The 21880-nt window shown below is 37.5% G+C and overlaps 1 protein-coding gene across 2 annotated transcripts in view; it reads right to left on the reverse strand.

The window, feature by feature from the left end:
* The window catches only part of LOC100027993 (phosphatidylinositol 3,4,5-trisphosphate 3-phosphatase TPTE2-like), a 128793-nt gene that overhangs the window by 89058 nt on the left and 17855 nt on the right, over positions 1–21880 (reverse strand). For both annotated transcript variants that reach the window (XM_016421919.2, XM_007495378.3), the window contains exons 3-4: positions 20956–21000; positions 20634–20687 (exon numbers count right to left, since the gene is read on the reverse strand). In XM_016421919.2, coding sequence (XP_016277405.2) covers positions 20634–20687; positions 20956–21000 — 99 coding nt within the window. The remainder of the gene's footprint in view (positions 1–20633; positions 20688–20955; positions 21001–21880) is intronic.

Below are 21880 nucleotides of genomic sequence, written 5' to 3' on the forward strand. Positions count from 1 at the left end.
GACACATGGTGAGTGAAAAAAGCTGACTCCTTTCCTAGATTTTCTAAAGAAACTAGCCTCAGGAGAGACCCACCTCTTGAGAGAGACTTCCCCAGGTCCTTGGCTATAAGGGCTGAGGCCTCTCTGATTAAAGACTAAATTCCCCTGCCCAGGTTGAGCCAGGGGTCAAAGCAAATTACTTAGTGCTTAGGCTAGATATCTTACCCTAACCTCTCTCTGATTTTCTTACTTCACTCTTTCTATAGTTGGCAAACACATTGTAAATAAATCTCTTTGGAATAAATTAAATGCCTGGCAACCCTTTAAAAAATATAATCCAGTCCAACTTTTTTATAAAATTAACTCCCTTCCCCCCCTTACGTTTATTTGGCTGACTACGTTGGTTGTGATGAAATACCCTCAATCTTTCTCCTTTTATTGACTTTTCCTTTACTTTTGTGACTATCCCTAAGTCAGCTTTAGAATTGACCAAATGGAAAAGGAGGATCAAGAGAAGATTAAATGTAACACTAGGAGAGATGATACAAAGGTAAAACTGAAAGGACTTAGCAGATGATTAGACACAGGGAGCGGAAGAGAGGAATTGAGGATGACATGTAGATAGGGACCCTGGAAGACTGGGCATATGGTGGTGTTCTCAGCAGTAATAGGGAAGTTAAGAAGAGAGGAGGGTTTGGAGGTAAGGGAAATGAGTTCATTTTTGAACATGGTGAGTTTAAGATATATATTGAAGTGTGTTGGACTTCCAGTTGGACATGTCAAATAGGCATCTAGAATTGTGAGACTGGAGGTTGGCAGAGATGTTTGGGCTGGATAATTGGATTTAAGACTTATTAGAAAAGAGATGATAACTAAATCTATGGGAACTAAGAAGATCACCAAGTGAAATAGGGAGAGAGAGATAGAGAGAGAAGAGGGCCCAAAAGCCCAATGGGAAACCTTTGTTTCATGGACTACCATGGATGAAGATTTGGCAAAAAAGACTGAAAAGGAGGATAGGTAGGAGAACTAAAAATCTAGAGAGGAGAGAATTTCAGAGAAGAGAGTGATTGTCAGTGTCATTGGTTACACAGAGGATTAAGATAAAGCCTTTAGATTTGGCATCTAAGAGGCCCCTGGTAACTGGAAAGAGTTGTTTCAGATGAATGATGGGGTTAAAAGATTGTACCAAGTTTTAAAAAAAAGAGTTAGAGGAAAATATGTAGAGGCCTCCATTGTAGGCAGCCTTCTCAAAGAGATTACAAAAAATGGGAGAGATATGGGATGATATCAATTGTTGATAAATGGATCAACTGAGGATTCTTTGAGCATAGGAAAGAGATGGGTTTGTTTGCAGTTGACGGAGAAGCAGCCAGTAGGTAGGGAGAGAATGAAAATAAGTAAGAGAGAGGGGATGGAAATGGAAGCATTTAATTAGGGGAATACAGAATGGAAGGAGATCCCTTGTGCATGTCACCCTTTATTGTGAGTAACTGTAGGTAACTCATTTCTATATCCAATACCTGGAATAGTATTTGACATTTAGAAGATCAACATTTGATGTCTAGGATTGAAATAAAAATTTCATTTTCTTCAAGGACTTTTCCTTATTTATCAAAAATTTTAAAGAAATGGGATGAATATTTTTCAGTTTCACTGGGATTTCATTTCCTCTATAGTTCTGTATGATCTCTGATTTCAGTGCTAACAAATAATTTACTAGACTGTAAGCTCCATGAGAATGGGATTGTGTCTTATCTAAAGGCTATGTATATAAAAACCAAAACTAGGGGCAGAACCAAGATGGTGGAGAATGTACAGGGGCACATCTAATTTCTACCAAATTATCCTCCAAAAAGCCATGATACAACGTCTTAAAATGAATTCTGGAGTAGCATAACCCATACAAAGACAAGGTGAAGTAATTTTTTTTATTTTAAAGTCCAGCATTAGATCTAGTGCACTAGGGTAGAGGTATAGCACAGTGTACCAGGACAGGACTCACCAAAACAACAGGGCTGGCATGCAACTGAAGCAGCAGACAAGGCTTCTAGAATTCTCAGCCACAGATGGAAAGGAGAGATGGATAACAGCTAAGAAGGAGATTACAAGGGTCTCTTTGCTGACACTGGGTACAAGACTCTTGTCACATTGTCCACACACAAAACCAGGTTGCAGTCTTGGGGTACAGTTGCATGGTGCAGAGGAGTACTCTATATATCAGCATTTGTAGTGACAGGAAAGAAAGGGGCCCTGATCATAGTTCCAAGAGGTAAAAGAGTACTTGGAGTTACTCATAGATGAGAGCATAAACTGGGTATTAAACATAACTCTCCTTACATTATACCATCTTGGAAGAACTGAAAGCAGATAAATCCCTAGTGCCAGTTCTGAAGGCAGATGCACAAAGAACCTGAAACTTGGAACAGCATGTTTTTCACCATAGTTACAAAGGCTAACTTTAACAGTTTTTTAAACTAAAAGAAAAGAAAAAGGCAGGAAAATGAGCAAGAAAAAGAAGAAAAGAAAAAGAAAAAGAAACAGCATAGAAAGATATTTTGGTGACAGGGTAGACTCAAACTCAAGATGACAAAGTCAATACTGCTATATTCAAACTCTTCAATAAAAATATTTCTTTTTCTCAAGCCCCCCCCCAAATTAGTGGAGGGGCTCAAAAAGGATTTTGAAAGAATAAGAGAGGTAGATGAAAAATTGGGGAAAGAGATGAGAGTGACACAGGAAAATCATGAAAAAAGAGTCAATAGTTTGGTAAAGGAGGTACCAAAAAATATTGAAGAAATTAATACCTTGAAAAACTGAATAGGCCAGTATTGGTGAACCTTTTAGAAACCGAGTGCCTAAACTTCATCCTCACACCACATGTGAGCTCCCCACCTTATCCCAGAAAGGAGAGGGAGGAAGTGCTCCCATTGAGCTGTTGGGCAGAGGGGTGGGTGATATGAGAAATGTCCTCAGACATGGTGGAGAGGAGAACAGTCCCCTCTGGCACACTTCATTTTGTGTACCATAGGTTCACCAACATAGAAATAGGCCAATTAGAAAAGAGGCACAGGGACTTCCGGTCAAGATGGCGGCTTAGAGAAAGCTAAAGTTCAGATCTCCGGAAAACCCTTCCCGACCGATCTCAAACTATAAGCTCCTAAGGCGCCGAAATTCAAGACGATCAACAGCATAGACCTGGGAACCCTCCTCCTGGACCTGGACCCGGATCAAAAGGTACGGCCCCACTCAAAAGCCAGAACTCGAGATCACTCGGACCTAAGGGGTAGGAGTGCAGAGTCCAAGGCTCCGGGAAGCCGCAGCCCCACCCCGCTCAGAGAGCAGGGTCATTGGAACAACAACCCTAAGGGCCTTCTATCCGAGTCCCAGTGAAAGTCACTGCCCTCGGAGCTCCCCCCAGCAGAGAGCAGGGTCGAAACAACAGCAACCCTCAGGGCGGGCAAGACAGCCTCACGGGCTGGATCCTGCTATCCAAGTCTCAGTGAAAGTCCCTGCCCTCGGAGCTTGGGGAAGCTACAGCCCATCCCCCCGCAGGCCGACGAAACAGCCTCACGGCCAGCTATTCTGAAGGCAACTTCCGGAAAGCAACCCAACCCAGAGAGCCGGGGGAGAGTGTGGCCCCCTGGTCCGACCCTTCCATTCCAGTTCCAGTGAGGCATATTCAGTTTAACCCAGGGAAAGCTCATAGAACCGACAATATGCCCAGGACTAAAGGCTCTGAACACCAGACAGAGATAAGAAAAACTAATCCTCCACATTCAGAGATGGCAAACTCCACAGAAGCACAGAAGCCCCAAAATACCAAGAAAAATAAGAAGAAAGGGGCGACTTTGGACACATTCTATGGAGCCAAAATACAAAATACAGAGCAGATAGAAGATGATATACAAGAAAATGCTCCAAAACCTTCCAAAGGAAATGGAAACTCTCCACAAACCCATGAAGAATTTGAATCAGAAATGACCAAAAAGATGGAAGCCTTCTGGGAGGTAAAGTGGGAAATAATGCAAAAGAAATTCACACATCTACAAAACCGGTGTGATGAAACTGAAAAGGAAAACCAGGCTTTAAAGGCCAGAATCAGGCAGCTGGAAGACAACGATCGTGTAAAAGAGCAAGAATTAATAAAGCAAAGCCAAAACACCAAGAAATTAGAAGAGAACATAAAATATCTCACCAACAAGAGGACAGATCTGGAAAATAGAGGGAGAAGAGATAATTTAAGAATAATTGGACTCCCAGAAAAGCCAGAAATAAACACCAAACTGGACATGGTGATACAAGATATAATCAAAGAAAATTGCCCAGAGATTCTAGAACAAGGGGGCAATACAGCCACTGACAGAGCTCACAGAACACCTTCTACACTAAACCCCCAAAAGACAACTCCCAGGAATGTAATTGCCAAATTCCAAAGCTATCAAACAAAAGAAAAAATCCTACAGGAAGCCAGAAAAAGACAATTTAGATATAAAGGAATGCCAATCAGGGTCACACAAGACCTTGCAAGTTCTACTCTGAATGATCGTAAGGCATGGAACATGATCTTCAGAAAGCCAAGAGAGCTGGGTCTCCAACCAAGAATCAGCTACCCAGCAAAACTGACTATATACTTCCAAGGGAAAGTATGGGCATTCAACAAAATAGAAGACTTCCAACTTTTTGCAAAGAAAAGACCAGAGCTCTGTGGAAAGTTTGATACCGAAAATCAAAGAGCAAGGAATACCTGAAAAGGTAAATATTAAGGAAAGGGGAAAAATGTTATCTTTTTCTTTTACTCAAACTCTCTTCTATAAGGACTACATTTATATCAATCTATGTATACTAATATGTGGGGGAAATGTAATGTATAAATAGGGGGTAAAGAAAGACCAAAGAGAATAATCGTTCTCACACAAAGATTCACATGGGAAGGGGAGGGGAAGAAAACTCCTATAAGAAGGAGAGGAAGAGGGGGGGGTTACTTAAACCTCAATCTCAGGGAAATCAACTCTGAGAGGGAAAAACATCCAGATCCATTGGGATCTTGAATTCTATCTTACCCAACAAGGGTAGGGAGAAGGGAAAACCAAGGGGGGGAGGGGGAGAGGGAGAACAAAAAGGGAGGGAAAGAGAGGGGGGAGGGGGAGGGAACAAAAAAGGAGGGACTAAAAAGGGAAACATCAAGGGAGGGGACAAGGGGGACTGATTCAAAGTAAATCACTGGACTAAAAGGTAGAGCCGAAGAAGAAAAGGTTAGAATTAGGGAAGGCCATCAAAATGCCAGGGAGTCCACAAATGACAATCATAACTTTGAGCATGAATGGGATGAACTCACCTATAAAACAGACGAATAGCAGAATGGATTAGAATCCAAAACCCTACCATATGTTGTCTTCAAGAAACACACATGAGGCGGGTTGACACCCACAAGGTCAGAATTAAAGGATGGAGTAAGACCTTCTGGGCCTCAACTGATAGAAAGAAGGCAGGAGTGGTAATCATGATATCTGATAAAGCCAAAGCAAAAATAGACCTGATCAAAAGGGATAGGGAAGGTAATTATATTTTGTTAAAAGGGACTCTAGACAATGAGGAAATATCATTAATCAACATGTATGCACCAAATAATATAGCACCCAAATTTCTAATGGAGAAACTAGGAGAATTGAAGGAAGAAATAGACAATAAAACCATACTAGTGGGAGACTTAAACCAACCATTATCAAATTTAGATAAATCAAATCAAAAAATAAATAAGAAAGAGGTAAAAGAAGTGAATGAAATCTTAGAAAAATTAGAATTAATAGACATATGGAGAAAAATAAATAGGGATAAAAAGGAATACACCTTCTTCTCAGCACCACATGGCACATTCACAAAAATTGACCATACATTAGGTCACAGAAACATAGCACACAAATGCAGAAAAGCAGAAATAATGAATGCAGCCTTCTCAGATCACAAGGCAATAAAAATAATGATTAGTAATGGTACATGGAAAACCAAATCTAAAACCAATTGGAAATTAAACAATATGATACTCCAAAACCGTATAGTTAAAGAAGAAATCATAGAAACAATTAATAATTTCATCGAGGAAAATGACAATGGCGAAACATCCTTTCAAACCTTTTGGGATCCAGCCAAAGCAGTAATCAGAGGTAAATTCATATCCCTGAATGCTTACATTAACAAACAAGGGAGAGCAGAGATCAATCAATTGGAAATGCAAATGAAAAAACTTGAAAGCGATCAAATTAAAACCCCCCAGCAGAAAACCAAACTAGAAATCCTAAAAATTAAGGGAGAAATTAATAAAATCGAAAGTGATAGAACTATTGATTTAATAAATAAGACAAGAAGCTGGTACTTTGAAAAAACAAACAAAATAGACAAAGTACTGGTCAATCTAATTAAAAAAAGGAAGGAAGAAAAGCAAATTAACAGCATTAAAGATGAAAAGGGGGACAGCACCTCCAATGAAGAGGAAATTAAGGCAATCATTAGAAATTACTTTGCCCAATTATATGGCAATAAATACACCAATTTAGGAGAAATGGATGAATATATACAAAAACACAAACTGCCTAGACTAACAGAAGAGGAAATAGAATTCTTAAATAATCCCATATCAGAAAATGAAATCCAACAAGCCATCAAAGAACTTCCTAAGAAAAAATCCCCAGGGCCTGATGGATTTACCAGTGAATTCTATCAAACATTCAGAGAGCAGTTAATCCCAATACTATACAAACTATTTGACATAATAAGCAAAGAGGGAGTTCTACTAAACTCTTTTTACCACACAAACATGGTACTGATTCCAAAACCAGGCAGATCAAAAACAGAGAAAGAAAACTATAGGCCAATCTCCCTAATGAATTTAGATGCAAAAATCTTAAATAGGACACTAGCAAAAAGACTCCAGCAAGTGATCAGAAGGATCATTCACCATGATCAAGTAGGATTTATTCCAGGGATGCAGGGCTGGTTCAACATTAGGAAAACCATCCACATAATTGACCACATCAACAAGCAAACTAGCAAGAACCACATGATTATCTCAATAGATGCAGAAAAAGCCTTTGACAAAATACAACACCCATTCCTATTGAAAACACTAGTAAGTATAGGAATAGAAGGGTCTTTCCTAAAAATAATAAACAGTATCTATCTAAAACCATCAGCCAACATCATCTGCAATGGGGATAAACTAGATGCATTCCCAATAAGATCAGGAGTGAAACAAGGATGCCCATTATCACCTCTACTATTTGACATTGTACTAGAAACACTAGCAGTAGCAATTAGAGAAGATAAAGGAATTGACGGCATCAAAATAGGCAAGGAGGAGACCAAGTTATCACTCTTTGCGGATGACATGATGGTCTACTTAAAGAATCCTAGAGATTCAACCAAAAAGCTAATTGAAATAATCAACAACTTTAGCAAAGTTGCAGGATACAAAATAAACCCACATAAATCATCAGCTTTTCTATATATCTCCAACACAGCTCAGCAGCAAGAACTAGAAAGAGAAATCCCATTCAAAATCACCTTAGACAAAATAAAATACCTAGGAATCTATCTCCCGAGACAAACACAGGAACTATATGAACACAACTACAGAATACTCTCTACACAACTAAAACTAGACTTGAGCAAATGGAAAAACATTAACTGCTCATGGATAGGACGAGCCAATATAATAAAAATGACCATCCTACCCAAACTTATTTATCTATTTAGTGCCATACCCATTGAACTACCAAAATACTTCTTCACTGATTTAGAAAAAACCATAACAAAGTTCATTTGGAAGAACAAAAGATCAAGGATATCCAGGGAAATAATGAAAAAAAACACACATGATGGGGGCCTTGCAGTCCCTGACCTAAAACTATATTATAAAGCAGCAGTCATCAAAACAATTTGGTACTGGCTAAGAAACAGAAAGGAAGATCAGTGGAATAGACTGGGGGAAAACGACCTCAGCAAGACAGTATACGATAAACCCAAAGATCCCAGCTTTTGGGACAAAAATCCACTATTCGATAAAAACTGTTGGGAAAATTGGAAGACAGTGTGGGAGAGACTAGGAATAGATCAACACCTCACACCCTACACCAAGATAAATTCAAAATGGGTGAGTGACTTAAACATAAAGAAGGAAACCATAAGTAAATTGGGTAAACACAGAATAGTATACATGTCAGACCTTTGGGAGGGGAAAGGCTTTAAAACCAAGCAAGATATAGAAAGAATCACAAAATGTAAAATAAATAATTTTGACTACATCAAACTAAAAAACTTTTGTACAAACAAAACCAATGTAACTAAAATCAGAAGGGAAACAACAAATTGGGAAAAAATCTTCATAGAAACCTCTGACAAAGGTTTAATTACTCATATTTATAAAGAGCTAAATCAATTGTACAAAAAAGCAAGCCATTCTCCAATTGATAAATGGGCAAGGGAAATGGATAGGCAGTTCTCAGATAAAGAAATCAAAACTATTAACAAGCACATGAAGAAGTGTTCTAAATCTCTTATAATCAGAGAGATGCAAATCAAAACAACTCTGAGGTATCACCTCACACCTAGCAGATTGGCTAACATTACAGCAAAGGAAAGTAATGAATGCTGGAGGGGATATGGCAAAGTAGGGACATTAATTCATTGCTGGTGGAGTTGTGAACTGATCCAACCATTCTGGAGGGCAGTTTGGAACTATGCTCAAAGGGCGACAAAAGAATATCTACCCTTTGACCCAGCCATAGCACTGCTGGGTCTGTACCCCAAAGAGATAATGGACAAAAAGACTTGTACAAAAATATTCATAGCTGCGCTCTTTGTGGTGGCCAAAAACTGGAAAACGAGGGGATGCCCATCAATTGGGGAATGACTGAACAAACTGTGGTATATGTTGGTGATGGAATACTATTGTGCTAAAAGGAATAATAAAGTGGAGGAGTTCCATGGAGACTGGAACAACCTCCAGGAAGTGATGCAGAGCAAGAGGAGCAGAACCAGGAGAACATTGTACACAGAGACTAATACACTGTGGTATAATCGAACGTAATGGACTTCTCCATAAATGGTGGTGTAATGTCCCTGAACAATTTGCAGGGATCCAGGAGAAAAAAACACCATTCATAAGCAAAGGATAAACTATGGGAGTGGAAACACGGAGGAAAAGCAACTGCCTGAATACAGAGGTTGAGGGGACATGACAGAGGAGAGACTCTAAATGAACACTCTAATGCAAATACTATCAACAAAGCAATGGGTTCAAATCAAGAAAACATCTAATGCCCAGTGGACTTACGCGTCAGCTATGGGGGGTGGGGGGAGGAAAAGAAAATGATCTATGTCTTTAACGAATAGTGCTTGGAAATGATCAAATAAAATATATTAAAAAAAAGAAAAGAAAAGAGGCACAAAAATCCAAAGAGAAGAATGCCTTAAAACGCAGAATTGGCAAAATAGAAAAAAAAAAAGATATTAAAAAATTATTTGAAGAGAAAAACTTCTTGAAGGACAGAATTGGCCCTTTGGAAAAAGAGGTACATAAATTCACTGAGGAAAAGAACTCTACAAAGCATAATGACCCAATGAAAAAGGAGGTACAAAAGTTCACTCAAGAAAATAATGTTTTAAAAATTAGAATTGAGCAAATGGAAGCTAATAATTCCACAAGACATTAAGAAACAATCAAAGGAAGTCAAAAGAATGAAAAAAATGGAAGAAAATGTAAAATGTTTCCTGAGGGAAATAACTGACCTTGAAAATAAACCCAGGAAATGTAATTTAAGAATCGTTACTCTACCCAAAAGTCATGATAAAAAAAACAACTTAGATATCATCTTTCAAGAAATCATCAAGGAAAACTGCCTTGAGGTTCTAGAACCAGAGAACAAAACAGAAATGGAAAGAATCACTGATCACCTCCTGAATGAGATGTCAAAAGGATAACTACCAGTAATATTATAGTCAAATTCTAGAACTATCAAGATAAAGAGAAAATATTGCAAGCTGCCAAAAAGAAACAATTCAAATATGGATCCAGAGTCAGGATAACACAAGACTTAGCAGCTTCTATATTAAAAGGACAGAGGGCCTGGAATACAGCATTTCAGAAGGCAAAGGAGCTAGTACTTTAACCAAGAATCATTTACCCAGAAAAACTGAACATAACCCTTCAGGGAGGAAAAATGGTTATTCAATGATATAGAGTACTTTCAAAGATTCCTGATGAAAAGACCAGGGGCCTAATGAAAACTTGACTCTCAATACAAGACTCAAGAGAATCATAAAAAGGTAAATAGTAAAGAGAATCAAAAAGATTTTCAATTGTGTACATCCCTGCATGGGAAGAGGATTCTTCTAACACCAAAGATCTTTGTCATTATTAGAGTAGTTAGAAGGAGTGTACAAAGACAGAAGGCAAGGGTGTGAGTGATATAAATATAAATATAAATAAATATATATATATATATATATGATGTGGTGATATAAAAATTAAAAGTAATGCATAAGAAAGAGGAATGCATTGGGAGGAAGGGGAAGGGAAAATAGAATGGGGTAGATTATTTATTGCACCTAAAAAAGGCATAAAAGAGTATTCATAATAGAGGGAAGATGGGAGAGGTGGAGAGGAAAGCATGTGAATATTACTCTCATCAGAACTGGTTCAATGAGAGAACATATGCAATCAACTGGATATAGAAAGCTATCTTACTCTATAGGAAAAAGGAGGGGAAGGGGATTAAGAGAGGTGGGCCTGACAGAAAAGTGGGCAAATTGAGGAAGGTGGAAATCATAAACTAAACAGGGATAAATAAGTTGGAAAGTAATACACAGTAATCTTAATGGTGCATAAAATTTTTACAAGTCTCTAACTGAGGCCTCATTTCTCAAATACATAGAGAAATGAATTGAATGTAAAAGAATACATTCCCTAGTTAGTAAATGGTCAAATGATATGAACAGGAAGTTCTCAAACAAAATAATTATACTTCTCTATACTCATGGGAAAAAAAAGCTCTACATCACTACTAGGGAAATGCAAATAAAACAACTCTGTGGTACTACTCCACACCTATCAGATTGGCTATTATGACAGAAAAGGAAAATGACAAAATTTGGAAGGGATATGGGAAAGCTAGGACATGAATGCATTGGTGGGGGAGTTGTGAATTGATTCAATTATTAAGAGAGCAATTTGAACCTTTGCCAGCTATAAGTAGTTTAGCATCCTAGGTATCCTCTCATGTTGAAAGTATTATTGATGTATTGATATTTTAACCGAAGGACACATGGTCATGTTACTTATTGATCACTGTATTTCCAAATCTTCAGTACAAAGGTCAAAAGAATTCCTGGGCACAGCATTAGCTATCACAGGGTACTAGCTACCTCATTGTTAGATCACATTCCTTACCAAGTCACATGTTTGATTAACCTCCTCTATGATTACATGATTGTCAATTGAGCCACTCTTAAAACCTATGCCATGTTACATGTTCATTAGCTACCTCCCACTATTTTTCAATAAAAGTTTGGGAACATGTGCAGAACTCTCTCAATACCATCAGAGGAGCAAGCATGATGGAGCCCACGTTATTTAACTCTTTGTCTCTGAGTCTTTCTTACTTTGTCACTCTCTTCTTTACCCATTTTCCCTCAGTTTCCAATGTCCTTTTCAGGTGTCTATCCATAAATATATTAATTTGTGTCTGTAGGCAGTTACAAGTGGAAATTTTCTACCTTTGAACTGTTCCCCAGAATTCTTTTTGTATTTCCCAGCATCCTTTCCCCTTCATTTACATGCATCTTTACATTATTGTTTATAACTTTCTGTGACTTATCCTTCTGTCTCTTTTTTCTTGAGACCACAGCTTGAGTTAATTAGCTTCCTTTTAACTCTAGTTTTTATTTTAATGAATCTTATAAATATAACACTTGAGTTATTGTATATTAATTTTAACTGTCACATTTTGGCTTACTATGTAGGGATAGAATTCTAAAAAAAAATTTTTTTTTTAATCCTGACCTTCCATATTGGAATCAATACTGTGTATTGGTTCCAAGGCAGAAGAGTGGTAAGGGCTAGGCAATGGGGATCAAGTGACTTGCCCAAGGTCACACAGCTAGGAAGTGTCTGAGGCGAAATTTGAACCCAGGACCTCCAGTCTCTAGACCTGGCTCTTAATCCACTGAGCTGCCCCCTTAAAAAAATGTTTTTTAAGGCTTTGAGAAAGAATAGATAGTAGAGAAATTTTGTAAGCCATGTTTTCTCTCCTATTGCTTCTTGCTCCCATCTGCTTGAGCCAGTATTCCTTGCTGCCTGCTCTCCTGTGACTGCTAGCATCCCAGTTCAGCCGGCAGCCTCCATCAGCTGGAGACCATACTGCCCCCTGCTGTGAGCCCATGCTGTGTCTTTTCAACACACAACCTGGGAATTGTTAAGAACCAAGTGAAGTATAAATCCCTTCACCTGACCCCCACCCCACATGGATTTCCAACCTGTCCTAACCATTTTTCAGCAGGGGAGAAACAAAGCCACACCCAGCCCCTTCAATTTCTAAGAGGATTGCTTAAGATGACTCTCAATTCCTGGCTTTAAACTCAGGGTTTTTTCACAGGAAGGGGACTCCCCTGCTGTTTTCTTTCCACCCTACAACCCAACATAACAGGGAGGGTAGATAGCCCAAATCAGTGGATTTGAAGTCAGAATTTTGGGGAATAAGACTGATTTTTTTCTCTTGACCCAAAACACCTAGGAGTTCTCTTTCTCTGATATGCAAATACACCATTGTTTTCCCTTGAAATTTTGCCCTTAGGGAGGAGGTGAAAGAACAATACTTTTCTAAGCCTCTTATCTAATTCCTTTACCTTCCAATAGGGTTCCTTTTTGTTTTCCCTGTAAATAAAATGCATTCTACTTTTTTTTTTTTTTTTAGAAATAATGTTATTAGGGAACATGCTTGAAAATCTGAAACAATAGTTTGCTTTGGAAGAGCTAACAAGCTTACACTGGCTCTGTTTAATTCTTTTCCTGGGAGTTTTTCTTTTCATTGGGGATTTCCCACTTTATTTATTTCTCCTTAAAAATATGCAGCAACAAGCTAGGCTGCTTGAATTCCAGACCAAACTGGAATATTTTGACAAAGTTTTGAAAATCATAAATACTCTCAACATACAGAATGGAGACTCTGCCCAGAGTATGTATGAGGAACTCCAGAGGGGTGACAAAAGAAATGCAAATGGATGATAACTACTTCGGAGGGAAATTAACCTTAAAGATAGGTGGAAGTTTATTGCTTGCTTACTATTTTGAATTTATTCCCCTCCATAATAGTGAAGAAGTCTATTGGAACTGGAGAAAAGGATTTTTGAATTCACTGCCTGTACACTGTCAATGATTCTTATATTTTACTGATTGCTTTAAGGGTTAATTTTTTTACATTCATATATTAATCTAATCAATATATTCTGTTACATGATCTTTATTTGTACCTTTCCCCTATGCCTGTACTGAAGAACATATCATTGTGAAAGCCCATAAACAGCCTTTTCTTTGTTTTTTCCTTTCTTAATTGTCACATAGATGATGATGGATGGACTTCATCAAAACTGGTTATAACTTGTATACAACCTTTAGAGAATTTAATGAGCTAAGAATTTGAATTAATTTTAAGGCATCTTCAGAAATGTTTTTTAGCTAACTAGTAGCTTCTGAATGGATGGTATAGGAATGTTGAATTAAAAGGTAGAGAATGAAACAGAAGTTCCTGCCATAAAAATTATATAAAGCATGAAGCCAAAGTAAGCTTCTGCATGGGTTTTTTTTTTAACTCTTCAGTTTACTTCCACCAGAATGATCTAGAATTCTTGGTGACATTTTAGATCCCCCCAAATTTTCATCAATAGTATAGAGGTTTGTGGTTTTTTTTTAGGCTCTCCTGCCAAATTTTGGAATAATGGCAGTAATAGACTTTGTTAAAAATACTTTTGTCAAGGTTGTAAGATTAGCTACACCTGTAAAACTCGTGACAAGTACCCATCAGTTCATAGTTTTTTTTTAATGTTATACAGCAAGTGACTATATACAATAACTCATGTGAATCCTATATGATAGCGGGTTTGTTTGCTATTGTCATTAACTGGGCTATTGTGAATTTTGAGGATTTTGGTACTTTCTTTAAATATGCATTATCTACTGTACTACTGTTTTATAAATCTGTTACTTTGTGAAAATCTTTTGCACTCACACAGTGGTTCACATGGCAAATAAAAAAAAAAAGGAAATGGATCTCATTTTTGGTGAGGAACCTTTGTATTCTATCTCTCCTTGGCTGACATAGTGTGTCACTGATTATAAGCTATATTGTTGATTTTTTTTAAAAAACCCTTTTTATTATTGTTTTTTATTGCATGTACAATATACTATTTCAGTTTTATTTTTTCTCTCCTTTTTTTGTATTTGAAGCATATATATCCAATATTGAGAAGCTTTTCTTTAACTTTTTAAAAAATTTTCTTTAATATAAGTTTAAAATACATTTGCCCTAATGTCAATGCATACCCAAAAAGCATTTGACTATAAAAATGATGCCACTGATTGTTTAAAAAATTATGGGACTTTGCTTAATGATTCTGTCTGATTCCAGGATAAGGGAATACATAAAGAGCCACTGCATAGTGCCAAAGAAGCACAAAGCAACCTGCATAGGTCCTATTGAGCACAAAATCAAAGATAACCAGTCAATCCCAGTGGTATTGATGAAATTTTGAGCCAAGACAAGAGGACTTGAACTTGTTTGGGGTTTGAGGTTGTGGTTATTCGACATGTATCAGAGGCAGGTATTCCTCATCTTACATTATAACAAGCACCTCACTTTGGTTGCCTTCCTGGCTCCCATAACTTAGTCCTTTTTGTCTTTCACAATGTGGCAAACTTTCCGTAATTCTGGCTGCTGATTGGGTAAGTGCATAATTGCTTTAAAAACTTTTATTGGGCCCTGATTCAAGGATTTGTTGTAGGCTTGTTTTTCCTTTACTTATATTGTTTAGACAAAAGACTTTGACATTTTATCCACAAGTTATTTTTTCTCTTTTATTTGGATTTTTTGATGTTTTTTATTTCTTTTGCCAATTGATTCATATACCTCATAAATCAGCCGTGCATCCCTGAATGATCCCTGTGTTTGTCTCCATTCTCCTCGGGGAGGGGGGGGGGACTGTATTATTATCCTATGATGTAAATTTTAAATTCTTTTCAGAGTAATTTTAGGATAAGAAACTTGCTACCTTTCAGAATCTAGAAGGTGAAACTTTTCAGAGAAGGTGCCATGAAGATGTCTGCAGAGACCACACAATTCACCAGAAGATCCAGAGTGAACTCTAGGATTGTTTATTATTATATTTTGTTTATATTGTTTATTGTTTATAAGTTTCTGTGACTCATCCCTGTCTCTTCTTTCTCGAGACTGTGGCTTGAGTTAATTCCCTCTTAATTCTAGTTTTTATTTTAATAAATCTTATAAATATAATATCTGAGTTATTACATAGTAATTTTATTATTTTTATATTATATTATATATTTATATTATTTAACTCTCACAGCCCAAAGGAGTATAAAACTGTATATACCCTTTGAACTAGCATTACTGTTACTAAGTTTGTATCCCAAAGAGAAAAAAGGCGTGTGTGGAGGACCTATATATACAAAATATTTAAAGCAGTTCTTTTTAGTGGGGCAAAAATTTGAAAAATGAGGGAATACCTATCAATTGGGGAATGGCTAAGTAAGTTGTAGTATATGCTTGTAAAGGAATACTATTGTGCTTTAAAAAATAACAAGCAGGGAGAGCTCAGAGTAACCTGGAAAGAGTTACAAGAACTAAAGCAGAGTAAAATAAACAGAACCAGGAGAACATTGTACAGTGATAGGGATACTTTACAATGAACAACTATGAATAATAGCTATTCTCAGTAATATAATGATCCAAAACTATCCCAAAGGACTCATGTTAAAAATGTCAACTGCTTACAGAGAAAAAAGAATTGAGTTTGAATCCAGAGCAAAGCAAGCTTCTTTCATTTTCTTAATTCTTTTTCAGATCTGAGTTTCCTTCCACAAAAGGGTTAATATGAGAAAATGATTTACACAATTGCACAAGTAAAATCTAAAGGAGATTACTTACCATCTGAAACAGGGTAGGGGTTTGAGGGAGAAAGGGACAGAGAGAATTTGAGATTCAATATTCTTTGAAAATATTAGAAACTTTTTACATGTAATTTGGGAAAAAATAAAATTTAATTGAATACTAAGGATTATGTATCCCTCAGCTGCAGACAATATGATTCACATAGCAATCATTTAATAAATGCTTCTGAATTGAATTGAAATGGACAGAAGACAAGCATCAGAAAGTGAAATAATTAGTCCTTAAATATTTCTGAGTTGAATCTAGGGAGATTAAAATAATAATATTTTTTAATGTTAGAGTTAGGGACTTACAATATATAAATAAAGTTGCTCTAAGATTCATCCTAGGTGGAAGACACCAGATTGAATCTGCAGTATGTGAATTTCAAAACTATTCCACCCTATTCAGACCATTCTTTAGAAGATCCAATTTAGCTATTTCCTGATCAATAACAATAGAGATACTTGGAATAACAGAATCAGGTCTTGGAAACTACATTCTCCACCCTACTCAGTGTAACAAGATTAGGAAGGGCTGCAGCAAACTCAAGATTTAATTATTTGAGAATATGGCCTTCAATAGACATGTGCAAAAAAAGGACAGACCTCTGGGCGGTCCTAGGTCAAGCTAGAGCCACCATTGGCACATGTGAGATGCAGGAAGTAAGGTAGAGAACAGCCTCTGGAGTTCTCGGGACTTCCTGTGAGGAGGGCTAGAGTTCAGTTCAAGGCTGGTGCTTGGGGTTGGAGGAGCCTGGTGGACTGCTTTCCTTCAGATTGTGAGTGATAAGGACTGATCCCTTTCCCTGCCTTGGCTATCCAAGGCCTTAAAGTCCACTTTGGCTCAGCCTGAGCCCAGAATGGGTCTGAGTTAAACTTCTTTCCTTCTCTCCCTTTTCCTTCCCTCTCTGTCTCTCTCTCCCTCTAATACTTTCTTCCTTCTGTTGTAATTAAAACACCATAAAAAATTTGGCAGCTGACTTGAGTGTTTCATTTAGGAATTACTTAAGTGAATTCCTTGGCTACCTTAAATTTATATATATATATATATATATATATATATATATATATATATATATATATATATATATATATATATATATATATATATACTTTAAAAGACATATATATGTCTTTTAAAGTGATTTCATTATCACAAGCATTGAATTTAAATGTTTAATTACCAGAAAAGATCAGTTAGCAAAACTATGGCCTTTTTCAAAATTACAAGCAATTAATAAACACCTAATCTAATGTACCAGACACTATAATAAGCTCTAAGAGAACATAGGCAGAAGTGGAAGAAAAAAGTCATCACTAGAACTCTTTTAAACTGCTTGTTATCTCCCTTTTCCATTCAAGGTCTTATTTAATGCTTCATTATAAGATAAAGCTAATGTTGAACTCATGAAGACTATCTCTAAAGAATGTAAACCTCAAAATTTCTTAGACTTATAAATGTTGGAAATTTCACCATTGGGAAATTTCATACTTGGAAAATTTCTTACTGATAGTCTATTGGAATGTGAACCCCATTGGCATGGGAGGTTCCTCCTCCTCCCTTCTTAAGATTACTTTAAGACAGAAACCTTTTGCTGAACCATGGAAAGGGCTTTGACCTATGCTTAAGCATAGAACAGGAAGTTCTTCTTTGAGTCATGATTGATTTTAGAATTGATACAATAGAGATACTTGGAATGACAGAACCAGGTCTTAGAAAATACAATTTCCATCCTACTCAGTCCTAACAGGATTTAGGAAGGGCTGCAGCAAAGGATCAAGATTTAATTATTGAGAATATAACCTTCAACAGACATGTGCAAAGCCACAGACCTCTGGGCGGTCCTGGGTTAAGGTAGAGCCACCATTGGCACAGGGAAGACATGGACAGTGATTGGTAGATGTGAGAACTGAGGGGAGGGAACTTGGATGGTTTCCTTAAAGATAGAGGGGTCTGAGGACTAGGGGGTGGAGAGGTTTTGGCTCTGAGAGGTTGTGCTGGCTCTGAAGGAAGCTGCTCTGAAGGAAGCTGGAGGTGGAGGCCCCTGAGACTGTTTCTCCATTTTGGTCATGTGAGTGATAGGGACTGATCTCTTTTCTTTGCCTCAGCTATCTAAGGGCTTGGGCCTTTTGGCCCAGCCTAACAGAAGGGGTATTTAAGCCCTATTCCCTTCTCTCCCCTTTCTCTCTCCCTCTCTCTCTCTATCTCTAATACCTTTCTTCATCCTGTTTGTAATTAAACTCCATAAAAGGTTGACTGCTGACTTGAGTTTCATTTAGGAATTACATAGCTGAATTCCTTGGCGACCTTAAATTAATATATATCAGTCTTTTAAAGTGATTTCCTTGTCACAAGAACAAGTTCCAGTATGTGATACCAGACCTAAGCTTGCAGAAGTTGTCCCAGGGATTAATAAAGGTCTGTCAGCTAAGAACAAGCCCTGCTCAATTCAGAGAGGCTTCTCTGGTCAACCTTAGGGTGGCCAGTTTTTTAGCTATAGTAACTCTTGAAGACCATCTGTAAAGTAACAATCTGTTTCAGTGCACACTGATTAAATGACAGATCATTTGTGTTATAAAAGTAGTAGGCATGTTTTTATGGATAACATTGACAGGTCAGACATTCAAGAATCTTTTAAAAAGGGACTGAGTAGAAGTATCAAATGAAGATGAATATGAACTTTAAAATACCAACATTCATCATTGCAAAGAAGATGCATTAAAGAGGATTAGAGAAAGAGAATTTTGAATAAATTTAAATAATTTTTCCAAATTTACATTAAGGTCTTCCTTCTGGGGGTGGAGATAAGATAGCAGAGAAAGGAAAAGCAACTCAAAGTCACCATGAGAATCCCCTCCAATCAATATATTTTTAAAAGCCACAAAATGATACAGGAGTGAAAGAACCAACAAAGAGACAGAAACAACTTTCAAGAAAAGAAATACTTAAAAGATAGACAGAGAAGACCTGGGACATTGGAGTGAGAGGGGAGCACAGTCAGCGAGACTATAACAAGGAGTGAAGAGCAAGTCAACAGCATGTCACACACACCCCAACCCCAAACCAGCTATCCCAGTTTCAGAATCTAAGCCCAAGCCAACATTCAGATCCTGAAACCCTGCCTAGACCAATAGAGATCCAAGCCAACCCACACCCCTTGAGGTTTCAAACCTGTGATGAAGTCTAGAATCCCAGCCCAGGGCAGTCTGTGCTAAAGTGGGCTGATCTTTGTGGACTCAGAGAAAGCCAGGAGTACCAGTCTGAGCCTGTGGTAAGGACATAGACCCCAGTTTGGGGGTAATTGGTTGAGCCAAGGGAGGTCCAGAACTTTTTGCTGGGGGCTCAGGGTAGAGCTCCAAGATAGGGCAATCAACTATGTGCATGATTGGATGAAGTACACAGTGAGACCAAAAACTTGTACCTAAGCCTGGGACTAGAATTTGGTTAGTCCTGATCTGATCAAGTTCAGAGTAAGTTCAAAAGCTTATGCTCAAGCCTGAGACAAGTCTTGAAGCTATTAGCATCTCAAGGATTAATTGAATCAGCAGTGGGAGGAGGCCCTCAGAACTCCCAACCCTCAGGCCATCATACCACCTTGGAAGAGCTAAAACTGGCAGAAACCCAAAAATAAGCTAAGGGCAGCATCAAGGAAGGACTAAAATTTCAGAGGATAACTTAACCTCCCTGAAAACAGAGCCTACCTACAAAAAAGTAGGAAAGAATGAGCAAAGAACCAAAAGAAGCACTTAACTCTAAAGACTTTTTATGCATACAAAGAGCAAGGTACAGACAGAGAAGGGGACAATGAAAGCAAAGCAAACACACACAAAGTCCAGAAGAAAAATATGGACTGGACACAGATTTTGGAAGAGCTCAACAAAAGACTTTTAAAACCAATTAAGAGAGGCAGAGGAAAACTGGGGAAGAGAAATTAAAACAATGCAAAGATACATTAAGCATTAATCAGTGTGCCCTTAGGAATTTTCTATAAACTAATCTAAACATCTTTCCACAGTTTTCTACTCTGTTTGTAGAGTACTTTGAATAAAAAAAAAAACATATTTTTTAAGACTGTGTCTCACTATTTTGTCCAGGCTGGAAGTACAGAAGTTACTCATGGGTGTGATTCCACTACTGATTATCACAGAAGTTTTGATCCATTCTAATTCCAACTTGAGACTTAGGAGTCTTACAGCTCCTAATTTCTAAGAACTCACCATACTTGTGCTCAATTTGGTGCAGACACAGAATATACTTTAGCTCTAGAGCATCCCAGGATTCCCAAATTCAAGCTATCTACCAGCCTCAGTCTCCCTAGTAGGCAAGAATTACAGATGTGTGCCACCATGCCCAGCTACCTTCTACCTTTTAATAGTGACTTTGCACATGAGATTCATTTGTAGAACCCTTCCTCCATTCTTAAAAACTACTTACCTTTTTGCTAATTCTTCTTCTTCATCCAAATTCTCAAGTTTTCCAGTGAAGTCTCTTTTAATTTCAAAGACCAGAAAATTTAAAAACAGAATTAGACATGCACTACACAAAAGTAATCTAAATGTCTTGTTTAAATCACCTGAGTCATTAAAATTACAAGGTCTGGGGGAAAAAAGCCCAGTGTCAATATCTAAATATTGTCAGTATAGCTGGCTTTTTAAGGGTCATTATCCAGTAAACAGAATTTTATATTGATGAGCCTAGTCTTTTTATTTTGTACCCTTAAGAGACTTCCTCCTTGCCTATGCAAAAATCAACTTACCTTACTGTGTCTTCATCTTGTGAGGGGTATACTTTATTTCTTAATCTGTCAATGAAGTCAAATTCTAGAATCAGGTACCATTTAACTTAATACAATTTATATTTCTAAAACATTTTCAAAATTACAAAATTCTTGCCCCTCAATAACCCTGTGATGTAAGCAGTTAACCCAAAGTATTATGTTTGAAGTACATTCTCTGGATTCCATGGTAATATATATATTTTAAAAATTATATTTATGATGATGCTACTCACTAAGTCCAATTCTTCAGCACATATGAAGTACTAAGTCCTTCTAATTCCAACGAAGGTCATGATATATTTTCCTATGCAGGAGTCTGCAGAGTTTCCAAATCTAATTCTTATACCACTCATAAAGCATTACAGAAGAAAGCTGGAGTTTGATTCACTGTGAAAGAAGTTGGGGACATGGTGGGAAAGCAGGACTTCCTTTTTCTGATGTTTTGGAAGCAGTTCTACATAATTTGAATAGTCTAGCTCAACTGTCCTGGGAAAAGGTTGGGAATGGGGCTTGAGGATGATTAGTAAAAGAACAATTTGCTATATCCCAAGGACCTGGATTCAGGAAGAAGTACTGATGGGAACAGAAGATACACTGCCTGGATGCTGAAGCGGAGAGAGGGCAAATGGTGCTGAGTTTGCATTGGTTTGGTTATAGACATATCTGAGATGCAAGGATTAATATTCCTAGAGTTCTGCAGAGAGCTTCCCACAGAGGCCTGGGACAATGTAGACTATCAAGGCTTAAGAATAGCAAAGGTCTATTTTTTTGAATCCTAAATACATTTAGAGAATCTTCTCATATGGGCCAATGAAGCTACAGCTGGTCCTCTGGGAGAGGTAATTAGCACTTCTGCTGGGAGCTAAATGGTATTATTTCTGAGGAGAACGGTGTTAAGAATAAA

This window comes from Monodelphis domestica, chromosome 4, assembly GCF_027887165.1.
Source record: "Monodelphis domestica isolate mMonDom1 chromosome 4, mMonDom1.pri, whole genome shotgun sequence".
In the NCBI taxonomy this organism is placed as follows: Eukaryota; Metazoa; Chordata; class Mammalia; order Didelphimorphia; family Didelphidae; genus Monodelphis; species Monodelphis domestica.